Genomic DNA, 14,346 nt, shown 5'->3' with positions numbered 1-14,346 from the left:
CCCGGACTCATACATATATATATATATATATATATAAAAGAATCCAGCCATTTTGTTTCTGATGCTAAAGTTTTAAGTTGACCCAAATTTATTCTGAATCTTAGTTGACCAAACTAAATTTTTTTTTGTTACTGATTCAAATAATATTTCTATATTGGATCAAATATTGACACCCCTATTGAAATGGAGCAAAAGAGACTCGGCATGGATTGAACCGTCCAACCTAACCTAGCTAATCGGCCCCTCTAAGGTGCGGCAACAATAGTATGTGATGGCAAGGAGAAGGTAAAAATGGAAAGAAGAAAGAATATGGTTCAGAGAACATACCCCCTCAACTTGTGGAAAATATTATATCCGTCATTCGGAAGTGTAGACGATGGCGTTAATTGCACCACGCCATGCGTCTACCGAAGTGGTGCGATCTAGGCCGTCAACCGCACATCCGGTTTACCAGACATAGTAGTTTCTCCTCAACTTGGCCGTTTCATTAGTCATGCAAGGAACAGTGGTGAAAAGAAGAAGCCAGTGATGAGATTAAGAGCTTGGGTTCTAAGAGCTTTTCTATTTGATAATGTTAATTGTTGAAGAGCATATTTGCACTTCTTTTTGTTAAGAACAACAACAACAACAACAACAACAACAACAACAACAACAACAACAACAACAACAACAACAACAACAACAACAACAACAACAACAACAACAACAAAGCCTTAATCCCACTACGTGGGGTCGGCCACATGAATCCTTTTTCTCCATTGCGTCCTATTTAGTGTCATATTTTCATTTAGTTCTAGTAAATTAAGATCATTTTTAATACAATAAGCCCAAGTCTTCCTAGGTCTACCTCTGCCTTTCTTAACACAAGTCGAATCTAAAACATCTACTCTCCTAATCGGATCATCAGCTGGTCAACGTTTAATGTGACCAAACCATCTAAGACGACTTTCTCTAATTTTGTCTGTCACGGGAGCTACACCAACCCTATCACTAATATATTCATTCCGCATTTTGTCTCTAAGTGTAAAACCACTCATCCACCTAATCATTCTCATCTAAGCAACACTTAACTTATTATTATGCTTCTCTTTTAAAGGCCAACATTCAACGCCATAGAGCATTGCAAGTCTCACCACGGTCTTATAAAATTTTCCTTTCAGTCTTAGCGGTACTTTTAAGCATTCCTCCACTTTAAATTTGTTAAGAAGAAGTAAATTTTTTTTTTCAAATATTTTTTTTTAGATGGAAGAAGAGAAACAGGAGAACACAGATACTGATTTCAGAAGAGTATGCACAACATATAAATGGTAATATCAAGGAAAATGAAGATTGATGAAAAATGTGTCCTCCCAACAGAAGCAATCCTTATATATGGTAGTCAAGAAGGATGCATATATTTATGAATTATGATTCCATAAACAGGAAGCTGAGAAGCTTGAGAGGAAAGAAGAAAACCAATGAAATTCTGAAACAAGAAGAAGCTCTGCAGTTGCCGAAGAAAAAGAATGCAGCTAGAGTCATTGCTCGATTCTGTTGCATCCTATTGCTCCTTTGATCTTAGAAACGAAGGAGAAGTTGCATAAAAAGAAATAGGGAGAACAGAAGCCAGATCAAAACAAGTTAAGCCACATGACAAATTTTGAGCTCAGACAAATCTTTGAGCTGGTTTCAAGATGGAGCAAGATTGAATCAAGTCAACCCAAGATCAGCTCGAGACATAAATAATACATGTATTTATTAATACAATATATACACTAGTATGTATGCATATCGGTATTATAAATATACATACAAGCATATAAAATATTTTGGGGAATTGACAAACATAGCACACAATTCTTATGTATTTACATATTTCACATTTAAACTTTCATATTTACAAGCATAACACTTGAATCTTTAATATCACATCAAAAATAGCATTATTACTACTTTTTCAAGTGAAATACACATTTTCATGACTAGGTTGAAAGCACCAAAGTGCAATATCTGTAAATATAAAATTTTCCGTGTGAAATATAAAAATACATAAGAATTGTGTGCTGAATATGTAAATTTCCCAAACATTTTTTAAAAATTTATAAAGGGAAAATACATGATATTGATTGACTTGATTCAAATTCAAATAGACTCTAAAAATACCTGATTTGAGCCGAGCTAGCTCAAAATCAAATCTATTTCATCCACAAGCAAACCTGGAACAGGTTATATATGTTTCAGCTGTTCTCGAGCTAGGGTTGGATTGCTCAAAATTAGATCATTTCTGGAGATAAAAGTGTTGAAAGATCTCGAAAATAATTAAGATTATATTCCAGATTTGTTATCCTCTATATTTAGATGATTATGAATTGTATGAGTGATCTTATGAATCACTATTTATCTTCTCCTTAATTAGGGAGATTAGCTGCCTCTTATATTTGTTATTATTCCTTTACTTGTCCACTGCATCCTGTTTTTATTGCTTTCCTTACCAGTAAATCCTGTAATGGGGGTATTTATAGGTATTTATACCCCTCTTTGCATCAATAATAACAAGTCATCTTATATTTCTTCATGGTATTAAAGCTTCCGATCCGCAGGGGCGTCTTCCTCCGAGCAAGATCGCTAAACCCTAGAGCATGCAGCGGCTACAATAGCGTCTGATCCGCAGCGCCGTCTTCCTTTGAGCAAGATAGCTAAACTCTAGAGCTTGCGGCAGCGATCGATACAACTACTAGTCGAGATCGTGATTGGCGCAGAGACCCGGAACTCTGCTTTTCCTTTCTTTTGCCCCGTCGTCGCGAAGCAACTAGAGGATCATGTCTCGCTGACAAGGATTGCGAGTGTGGTTGACAAAGCAATTCCGTATCTCGAAGTCCTTTCGACGGCAAAGGCGGTAATCTTTTGCTTCGGCAGGCGAATTTCGGGATCCTGCTGCACGCTTCGTTCTTCATCTCTAAAATGTTTGAAATCACGCCTAGGACAAGCCAGCCTCTTCAGTCATCTCAGTTTGAACCTTAAAGGAATACATCTGAAAACCATCCCATTCAGATCACTACAATGCAACTATATGGTGATAATTTTCTATGATGGTTACAATCTGTTCGCATGTATCTCTGAGGAAGAGAAAATATTGGCTATATCACAGGTGATACTAAGCAGTCTGATGTGAATGAAATAACTTATGTCATTTGGGTTACAGAAAATTCAATGGTAATAACATGGTTGGTCAATTCCATGACTGAAGAGATAAATGCAAATTACCTATGTTACTCTACAACTAATGAATTATGGGACAATGTTTTAGAAATGCAATCTGATCTTGGAAATCAATCTCAAGTTTACGAGTTGACTCTATGACTTGGGGAAATTTGCCAAGACGAGGATTCTGTGACAAAATATTTCAATTCTCTTAAGCGGATTTGGTAGGATCATGAGTGGAGATCAATGAGTGGAGATCAAACGATAACTACAACCAGTACAAGAAGATAGTGGATACTGGCTGAATCTTCAAATTTCTTGCACGTCTAAATGATGAATATGATGAGATCAGTAACCGTCTAATTGGAAGAAATCCCTTGCCTCCAATTGGTGAAGTTTTTGCGGAGGTAAGAAGAGAAGAGAGTCGGAGACACGTGATGTTAGGGAAGAAGACTGCAGGTTCAATTGTGTCCGTGGAAGGATTACGGATGGCTATTCCTAAAGCTCAAGTAAGCAGGAAAATTTTTCACAACCAGCATGTAAAATACAAAAAAAACCTGTAATGTGGCTACTATGGAAAACCACGCCATACTCACGAAAAATGTTGGAACTTGAATGGTAAACCACCTAATGATAAGATAAAAAAAATCTGGTAAACATTGCACACCTACAACAAATAAGGCTTTGTCATCCCAGATTAGTAAAGAGTAATTAAGTCATCTTCTTAAACTGTTAAAATCTTGCTCATCGTCTAATGCTCCTATCGGTTCTATAGCACAAACATGTAGTAATCCTTTGACTTTATTTGTTCTAGGAAGTACCACTCCTTTGATTATTGATTCAGGAGCATATGATCATATGACAAGCTGTTCTCAATTAATTAATTTGTATTATCCATGTTCCGGTTCCAAAAAAATCAGAATAGCTGATTGCAGTTTTTCACCTATAGCAAGAAAAAGAAATATTAAAATTTCAGAAAAAAATCTCTTTAAAATCTGTCTTACATGTTCCAAAACTTACATGTAATCTTCTTTCCGTTAGCAAATTGTCTAATGATTATGATTATTCCATTCTTTTTTCTCCTTCCAATTGTGTTTTTTAGGACCGAAACTTGGGGAAGATGATTGGAACTGCTAGAGAAATAAATGGGTTGTACAAATATGATGAAACTGATTCTGTGAATAAAACAACTCATCAATCCACTTGTCGTGCACACCACAACAAAATGATATTGCTGAAAGGAAAAATAGACATTTACTTGAAGTTACCCCGGACACATGTTTTCCATGAATGTTCGTAAATATCTTTGGGATAATGCACTTCTTACCTCTTGTTATTTAATAAACAAAATGTAATCTCGAGTTATGAAATTTAACACCTTTACAAGTCTTGAAAAATTATTTTTCCACATCTAAGATAACAGCTAATATCCCTTTAAAGGTTTTTTGATGTGTTTGCTATGTGCATATCCCAAATGTGTTTCGCACAAAACTTGATCCCAAAGCTGAAAAATGTGTTTTTATTGGGTATACTTCTAATAAATGTGGATACAAATGTTTTAATCTTGTCACAAAAAATTTTTTTGAGAACATGTATGTCAAGTTTGTCGAGGATCACTTTTTTTTCAAAATGATTTTCTTCAGGGGGAGAACTTAGTTGAAGAAAATAATTTTTGGGAAATTTTACACATTTCTTTAACTAATTCTGATATGGAAACTAGGGTCAACACTACTAATCCTATTTTGTCAGATGTTACCTTATCAGGAGAGAGGTGGAAAAGTAATTCCAACAAGTCATAATCCAGTGGATCATAATCCTCAACATGAGCTGCAGGTTTATACTAGGAAGAAATTCCATAAAGTTATTACAACCCCAGTTATTCCCTCAGCAAATGTTCAATCACCTTTGCCATGACCCTACAACTCAGAGTAACCTTTCCTCTACTTCCACTTCTTCTGATCTTGATCTTCCAATTGCTTTCAGAAAAGGAATCCGAACAAGCATGAAACATCCTATAACACAATACTTGTCATATGAAAAACTATCAAAAAATCATAGAGCATTTATGTCTAGGATTTCTAATATGCTTGTTCTAAGAACTGTTCAGGAAGCATTAGGTGAGCCGAGTTGGAGATTAGCTGTGATGGAAGAAATAAATGCTCTTAAGAGAAATAACACTTGGACAGTCATTGATCTACCTAAAGACAAAAAGACAGTTGGGTGCAAATGGGTGTTCACAGTGAAGTTTAATGCTGATGGAAGTGTGGAGAGATACAAAACAAGACTAGTAGCAAAAGGATTTACTCAAACTCATGGTATTGATTAGCAAGAGATGTTAGCTCCTGGTGCTAAAATTAACTCTATTAGAGTATTTATTTCTCTTGCAGTTAACTTCAACTGGCCACTTCGTCAATTTGATGTAAAGAGTGCATTTTTAAATGAAGAATTGTGAGAAGTATATTGGATCTGCCACCCGAATTTAAAGTAAAATTTGAAAAAGGTCAAGTGTGCAGATTAAAAAAATCTCTGTATGGGTTAAAGCAGTCTCCTGAAGCTTGGTTTAAGCATTCTGGTGATGTTATCAAGAGACATGAATTCTCTCAAAACCAAGCTGATCACACTCTCTTTTCAAATATTTCATCAATGGTAAAGCAGCCATTGTGATTGTATATGTAGATGACATAATCATGACAGGGGATGATTCTCTGGAGATTAGCAACTTGAAGAGGAAACTTGAAGCCGAATTTGATATTAAGGACTTGGGAAAGCTGAAATATTTCATTTCCTCAAGCTGAAATATTTCCTCGAAATGGAGTTTGCAAGATCCAAGGAGAGAATTTTTGTCAATCAATGAAAGTATGTCCTTATTTACTCAAAGAAACAGGAATGACAGGTGCAAAGCAGCAGATATGCCAATTGAACCTAATATAAAGTTGAAAACAACAACAATTAATGAGATAATGGACAAAGTATGCTATCAAAGATTAGTAGGGCGACTAATCTATTTGGCTCACACTCGACTTGACATAGCCTTTGCAGTGAGTGTTGTGAGTCAATTCATGCATTCACTTGGACCTACTCACTTCGAAATTGCATTCAGAATTTTGAGATACCTCAAAAGAACTCCTGGAAAAGGAATTTTATTCAAAAAGGGAGAACATCTTCTAATAGAGGTCTACACAGATGCAAATTGGGCAGGAGATATAAATGATAGAAGATCCACATCAGGTTAATGTACCTTTGTAGGCGGAACTCTGGTTACTTGAAAAAGTAAAAAACAAAGTGTGGTGGCAAGAAGTGCTGAAGCAGAATTTCGCTCGGTGGCACATGGACTCTGTGAAGTATTATGGATAAAAAGACTCCTAGAAGAGTTGACGATTCCTATACCAACACCTATTAAAGTTTACTGTGACAACAATGTTGCAATCTCTATATCTCATAATCCAATTCTACATGATAGAACAAAATATGTAGAAGTTGATAAACATTTCATCAAGGAGAAGATAGATAGTGGTGTGATATGTATGTCCTACATGCCCATTGCTAGCCAAACAACAGATATACTAACAAAAGGTCTTTCCAAAGTGCAACACGAGAATCTAATTAGCAAGCTCGCCATGAGTGACATCTTCATGCCAGCTTGAGGGCGAGTGTTGAAAGATCTTGAAAATAATTAGGATTATATTCCATATTTATTATACTATATATTTAGAGGGTTATTAATTGTATGAGTGATCTTAGGAATCACTTTTATTTTCTCCATAATTAGGGAGATTAGCTGACTCTTATATTTGTTATTATTCCTTTCCTTGTCCACTGTATCCTGCTTTTATTGCTTTCCTTACCAGTAAATCCTGTAATGGGTATTTATAATCCTCTTTACATCAATAAGAATAAATTCTCTTATATTTCTTCAAAAAGAAATAGCATGTGCTGCCATGGTGTGCTCTATGTACATATAGCATGCACCTACTTCTACAGCTGATTCACATTGTTGGTTCAAAGGTAGCACCAAGCCGTATAATACATCAAGCATGCATTTGCTAAAGGATGCGACCAACCAATCTAAATTACATTACAAGAAGAAAGAAAACTATTTACAGAATTTATTTCAATGGTTAACAAACTGCTGCACAGATAGTCCCTACTTTTCATCCCAATTTACTTTCTTACTCTTCTAAGAACTAAATAGGTGTTCCACCTTTTTATAATAACTCACTTTATATTGGTTTTGAAGTTGTAAAATCAACTTAAAACTGTTTACTAATAGGAAACAGAACGCAACAGTAAAATTAACTTTATTATAAATGCAAATCCATGAACTTAAAACTATTTACAACCAGAAAACATTGGTTGGAAATGCAAATCCATGAACTTACAACTATTCCCAAGGTACTGAGCTCGAGTGCTAATCCTGCTCTAAGAAAGGAAAAAGAAAAAAGGAAACAAAACCAGCATAACATAAATGACTCGCATACAAAGTTCTTCCTTGCTCCAACTACCATATAATACTAGATTCACAATTATCAGCATATATCTTAAAACTGTCATTTGTCAATCTTACAAAATCATCATCATCATCATTGCCATTATCTCATTCCCAACTACTTGGCATAAATCTTACAAAAACTTCCATGATGGCCTAACAGAGATGAGAAGATATAATGATCAGTTCATCAAACTTGCTGATCAAGTGCTGGTTCATAGTCAGCGTTGTCTGAGCTCTTCTCTTCAACTCAAAATGTAAAGCATATAACAGTAACAATGTGAGCTCTATTCTTCAGTGAAAATGTAAAAGCCTAGAAAAGTAACAGAGAAAAAATGAAGGTTGAAATTTCTATGAGCACACTTCAATGAGAAAATCATAAACTGTACAACCAACTTAAAATAAGGCAAAACAAGAAAGGCTCATCCCTTGTAGCTGAAAAGAACGATAAAAAAACTTGATTTAACTGGCAATCCGGAATGAAGATTATAAAGAAATGGATTCAGAGAATAGAAGATGGTTCAAAAGCTTCTAGTGTGCCATGCAGAATCCGTTGTCCATTGATACAAAAATCACCATGCTTATTTTTTCTTAGCTAAGGTTTCATCATCAAAAGAGTGAATGGCTAGATGAATAATTCCTATACAACTTACCAGTGATTAAAAATCTAGTTACCATATAGCCCAATAACTGATGAAGGTACCAGTTACACTTCAAAAAATCAGATATCATTGAAAGCGCAGTTTAAGAGTCCAGCTTCATTCTAGTTAAAGGGTTTCACACAAATAGAAGATTAAAAAAACCCTAACCCAACAATATTGGTAAAATCATCAACCCTAACCCCAATCTGATATGGAATCAGAGAAAAACAAAGAAAAAAAATTCAAACATACGATCCATAAAATGGAGAACGACAAAGAGGTCTCACCTGTCTTTCAGTTTTCCACGTTAGTACCTTCGGCGGTAGAAGTCGGCGGAGTGTTTTCGCCATGAGTTGGTTGCCGAGAAAGGGAAGGGAGGGGATTGGAGCCCTTGATGATCCAACCTAGGGCGAAAAAGGAGATACCGGCGAGGATGGCGGTTCCCCAAGCTTGAGAATACCAACGACTGTATTGCCGTATGGCGAACCGCCATTGATCGCGAAGAGTCACTGGATCAGGGTTAAACGGGTCCGGCGGGTTTGGGAACTTTCCGGCCTTCCAGGCCGCCTCCGCTGAATCTCCGGCGGAAAATTCAGGTGGCCGGAGGGATTCAGGCTGAATTCTCGGAGTTTTCTTCACCGAGGAGGTAGGATTCTGTGGCTGTTCCGACATTTGATTCCGTTCTTGGTTTAGTGCAGTTTACTGGATGAATGTAATCCAATCATCCAGCTCGAAAATAAATTCGGAAAATCATTGTAAAGGGAAGGAGGCCCAGCCCACTCATATATTAAATTGGGGTCTTTTATATATGTGACAGATTATGATTGAAGTCCTGACGTAAAACTATTAAGAAACAATTAAACACTTGATATTTACAGATTTAGACTAATTTTTGAACTTTTTTTTTTTTTGCGACACACAAATATATGATAAAATCTAAACTTATAAAGAGATTTTTACATACATAGCATCTAAAATAATATTATTAAGGTATCTAGTATCACAAAGTTTAATATTATAAAATCAACACTTTTGTTAACACTTTTGTCTCCAAAATCTCCTTCTCCGCGCGCTCAAAGTTCAAATTCAAATCATAACATCACCTTCAATTTGTTGCAAGCCTAACAAAACCTACAATGAGGTTTTGTGTGAGACACTAAGAAGAAGATAGGTCCAGATGTAATGAAGGGGAATCAAAGTTGCATGGTTTTTGGTTCTTGAATGAGAGAGGGGGAAAGAAGAGATGAGTCTCAACTTTTGACTTAGATTTATGAGAAGAAAAGAAGAGAAATGGGGATGGAGGAAAAGGTATTAGCGTCGGGAGCTGGGGTCGCCGGAGAGAAGAGAAGCAGCTTGAGTTTGAGTTGTCGGAGAGAGGAGATGTCGGTGTTGCCAGATAATTAGCAGAAAGGAGATGCATGATATGTGTGCTCGAGAAGGAGGAGCTCTAGTGCGGGTTATGGGTGAAGCTAGAGAGTAGTGATGACAACAGTTGCTTGGTGAGAATGAAGAGAATAGGGAGGATTTATGTGGTTTTCAGTGCGGAAAACTTGGAGGTAGAGGAGCGGTTCAGTGGAGCGTGGGTCGTCGTTGGAGGCGGACGATAGGCTGTCATGAGGGAGAGAGAAAGAGTGTGTTTGTGAGATCGCTGCAGAAAGAAATATTGAAAATGAAATCGTTAACAGAAGAGTGAATCTTGTAAAATTAAACTTTGAGGTGTGAGATACGTGAATAAAATTCTCAATGATTTGGTACAAAAAATTATCTGAATGATAATGGCTCCTTATTAATATATTTAACACCCAATTATTTAATATTACACACATACCACTCAAAAATACTTGTAGGAATTAGAACATATTTTGGCATTCTTGCATTCGCATTTGCATGATGTGTGATCCGCCTCTTTGGTGTTCGTTGTGATTGTTCGTACATTGGTCGAATGATCACAATGTGATGGGTTTCTTGCATGTTGTATGTGCATCGCACAATTGTCTTGGCGACAAATCCTACTTATTAGGTGATTAATCTGTTTGTTCATCATAATACTTAAAAAAGCATTGCTTGAACCATACCTCAGAGGACAATGCGAGTTTTTGTATTATGAACAACTTGTGTATGACTGCGCTAAGGCTTCAAGGACTCTAAAGTACGTCACTTGCATATTACGAACCCACATTTAATGGTTATATATTTTAAAAGTATAAAAAAAATTTATTTCTTATATATATTATTCGTCTTACTTTAGAAATAAATAAGTTAGACAATATGCGAGGCCTCTTCTTTTAAATGTCAACCCTTAGTGTCGTATTTTAGATCTTTTGGATCTTTAATATAGGGCCGGTTTGGTGACCCTGTAAAAGTCATACCCCTAGACTTTACCCCTACATTGTGCACACACTTAGGTATTGTGACTAGGACACTGTGCGCTACATGGTGTGCTATGTTAAGACTAGGGTGCTTAGGTAGTCTTTTCGATGTCTGACTATTATTCCTTGTTGTTTTGTGACATAACCATACATCTTTTTTATGTGTTGTCTTTGTGTGTTTACTGGGTGTGAGACATGCACAATAGTATATTAAAGACAGTCTTCTTGTAGGGAGTCATGTCCACAGGTTCCAAGGCGCTTGAGGCATTGAACCACGTGATGAGGATCATGAGCAAACGCTCGAGTCCCGTATCCTAATTTCTCATTTTGATATTTATGTATAGATCTAGGTTCAGGTGTGCATATGCATAGCCTGATCACAATCTTTTATTTTTCTGAGATATGTTGTCGATCCAGCGACACCCAGTCTTTATTATTGTTTTATTCACTTGACTTGTTTTTACCTTGCCCAACGTTCTTGCCAATTGTCTTTCTTTAATTGTAGTTTTTATGAGCATCCTGTGATTTATAATTTAGGCTCATTAAGAACCATAATTTATAATTCTTTTATAAAAATCCTAATAGAATATTAAGAGTAATCAAAATTTAGGTTTAAAATATTCAATTATTTAAAACCTGCACCCTACTTTTCTGCATGACCTCTGGTTGGTTTTAAAATGGCTTGCATATCATTATTTTCTCCCAAGTCATCTTTAATAAGGACTCCACTCTTTGAACTTTAGATAATTTCATCATATTGCATGTCCCGAGGAGAAGTACTTTGTGCTTCTTTAAACCGACCGAGCCAACATAAGTTTTATACTTAGGTGGTTGTCTAGCAAGGTTAGGTGTTAGAGGCTTCCTCGATCCAGACGAGATATAAGTAATTTATGGGAGTGTTTTTAGCTATGTAGCTAGCCTACTCTTTTCTTTTCTTGTCGGTGACTTTTTTGTAATTTATTTGGAAAGCATAAGTATCACTTCTGTGAGCTCTACCTTTCTAGGGTCATAGGATTTAGAGTTGTCTTCTTTTGACCTTAGAGCTATCGAGACTCCATAGGATAACACAATTCACGGATTGCCGACAAGGAGTCTGGCTCTGTTGTGTCGACTACTTTAACAATCAGATAGACTTAGGGTTCTAATAGCTTGGGATGATGGATCCATTGTATCATGACCTGACTATCTCTACCCAATTAAAATTACTATAATTCTTTTGTTGAGCCATTTTAGCAATGTCGTCCTTTTGTGACTTCGTTGATGTAGTCTCATAGCCCTCTATTGCGGATAGACCGCCACCCATTTGGAATTCGGTGATTCACCTTCTACCCTTAGGGCTCAGCTATGCCTTGGAATTATAGTGTGGATCGTAAGAGTCGACTTGATTATTTCGTGGGCCACATATGCCAATGAGCCACTACACATTTGGGTTGTGAGAGATTCATTATGTCATGTGATTTAGCGAGAGCTTTGAAAGCATCGATATGTTCTTATGAAATAACCATTTTTTTGGTGACCTATTTACCAAAATGATAATGTAAGCATGAATCCTTCTATCGAGACTATTTTTGGGTGGTATACCCTAAGATGTAATTAACCAAATGGATACGTTTCTTTAGGTGTGCTCGTGATCCCAAAACAGAAATATTCTTTTTGGTTCTCTGATTATGTTGGGCTTATGTAGCGATTTTCTTCATGGATACCGTATTTCAATGTATTTTGATCCAATTTTGTTCAGACGTATATTCTTGACTTATCGCACGAGGATTGTCCCGCATAAGCCTTCAACATTTCTTTTTAAAATTTATTTGTCTATTTTTTCCTTATATCTCATCTTTTCTAATTTCTCTCCTCTTCAGATCATTTATATAATCCAAAAGAAAGTTTTACTTAGAAAGAATAATTATACAATGACGACATATAAATAGACAAGCTGACAACTTCAAATTTTTTTAAAAAACAAAAAACAATATTCAATTGTGTGACGTTGTGTGTGTGTTTTAGATATGCAAATAAATAAGAATACGGTGTTATACAAGCAAATGGTTTGGTGTTGGAGTTGGCTAAAATTAGAATGTTGTAGCTATAATTTATCGAGTGGGTGGAGTGAACAAATAATGTCTATGTATAGTGTTGCGTCGCATTATTAATTGCATTCATATTTCTTTTAGTAATTGTATTGCTTATGTTCAAAACTAAATATGTAGGCTTAGTGCTTGTTGCTATGTGAAAGTGTTTTGATGCGTGTGAAATGTTAGAATTGTGCAAGAATTTATTTCTAGTTGCATGTTGATTTTCTAAGGTAGGAACAAAAATTGTAAAAACTTCTTATAATTGATGTTCGTATTTTCTTTGTTTTTTAGTGCTGTCAAGTTGTAGAATGATCTAAAAGAGATAAATCTTTTTATTTGCGGGTTTTTATTTGACACGTCTTGTCCTGTTTGCGTCATCAGATCTCCTCGAGATTCATGCATATATTGTTTTTTCAGTATACAACTAAGACGACAATGAAGCTGACGGTCGCAACAGGATGAAATAAATCCTTAAACCCATCTCATAATAGAATTTAGTAAATCTGGATTTACGTTACAAACTAGATAGAACGCAAGAAGAAGAGTCAAAACGCGAAAAAATTCGACTTAATGGAGAGTTGGATTTAGTTTTCATTTTTTTGATGATTGGTTGGATTTACTTTAAATTCATGACTAAATCCTATTAAAACTATGCTACCAAACACCCCAGTAGAATGTTAAATATGATAATATATCAGATTTGGTTGGTATGTATATGAATCTCCTTAACTATATTAATGTTTCAATTGTTGTGTTGTATTAATCACTTATTTTGTATGGTGCCAATCATTGAGTTCTTGTGTGTCCCCTTGTTAAAGAAGAAGGCAACTCATTGGCGGGCGGAGTCAATTGTGCATTTGCACGTGCCAATGCTCTCATATGCTCGTTCGGTTACGCGTCCTTGCACTGTCGACTTGGTTTGCTCGTTCAACCCGTAATTTTATTTATTTAATCACATTTCAAGATTAAGCGACTACCATGCTTATTTCTAAAGATAATTTGGTTGTATTAAGCAATAATAAGTGATTCATAAATTTAAAGAATTGCAACAAAAAAATAATGTCATTCAACCCGATTAGAGCTCGGCTAGATAAGTGACTCTTAAGTTGAGTTCTGTTGACCTCACTTTTGGTTGAGGTCTAGAAAAACTTCTTTAGTAGCCTAGGTCTAGCCATAGGACTTTCCTATTGACTAGTCTTAGAAAATTAGAAGTACCCCCACCATTAGAAATTCAAAACTCTTCTTTTTACTCAACTTGAAATCCCACATATTGATCTTAACCTCTAGCATTTAGTAGGTAATATCATTATAAGAGAATTCAAGAAGAGTCCCTATAGGATTACTTGGCTTTAGGATTGACCCTGGGTGTTGACTTAAAACTAGGATACACCATATCTTCACAATACATTAATCCATGGTTCATTTAGAACGGATATCTATCCAATTCTATGTGAAATGCCTAACTTGGTCTTTTGCCCCTAGGCACCTCCAAATTACCTAACTGCCCTTGGGACCCAAATTTGGCTAATATTCCCAAATTTTGCCAAAATACCCAAAATTGATCAAAACCCATTTCAAACACCTTAAATACATCCAAA

The 14,346-nt window shown here is 35.8% G+C and overlaps 2 protein-coding genes across 3 annotated transcripts; one reads left to right on the top strand and one right to left on the bottom strand.

The window, feature by feature from the left end:
* Positions 1-5,245: 5,245 nt before the first annotated feature.
* On the top strand, positions 5,246-5,975 carry LOC110022585 (uncharacterized mitochondrial protein AtMg00820-like). The gene is made up of 2 exons (XM_020721616.1): positions 5,246-5,495; positions 5,857-5,975. The coding sequence occupies exons 1-2, from the start codon at positions 5,246-5,248 to the stop codon at positions 5,973-5,975; spliced, it is 369 nt and encodes a 122-aa protein (XP_020577275.1).
* Positions 5,976-7,547: 1,572 nt separating this feature from the next.
* Positions 7,548-9,070, bottom strand: LOC110022605. Of its 2 annotated transcripts, none has more exons than XM_020721642.1 (2): positions 8,595-9,070; positions 7,548-7,979 (listed from the first exon to the last, which is right to left on the bottom strand). In XM_020721642.1, exon 1 carries the CDS (start codon positions 8,977-8,979, stop codon positions 8,602-8,604), a length of 378 nt encoding a protein of 125 aa, XP_020577301.1. In that variant the 5' UTR covers positions 8,980-9,070; the 3' UTR covers positions 7,548-7,979; positions 8,595-8,601. The 2 variants fall into 2 exon arrangements, with proteins under 2 accessions (XP_020577301.1, XP_020577302.1); XM_020721643.1 differs by having other exon boundaries at positions 7,548-7,822.
* Positions 9,071-14,346: the final 5,276 nt, after the last annotated feature.

Source organism: Phalaenopsis equestris, unplaced genomic scaffold (genome assembly GCF_001263595.1).
Source record: "Phalaenopsis equestris unplaced genomic scaffold, ASM126359v1 Scaffold000198, whole genome shotgun sequence".
NCBI lineage: Eukaryota > Viridiplantae > Streptophyta > Magnoliopsida > Asparagales > Orchidaceae > Phalaenopsis > Phalaenopsis equestris.
The sequence above is the reverse complement of the archived record's forward strand: the minus strand, read 5'-3'. Positions and strand labels throughout refer to the sequence as shown.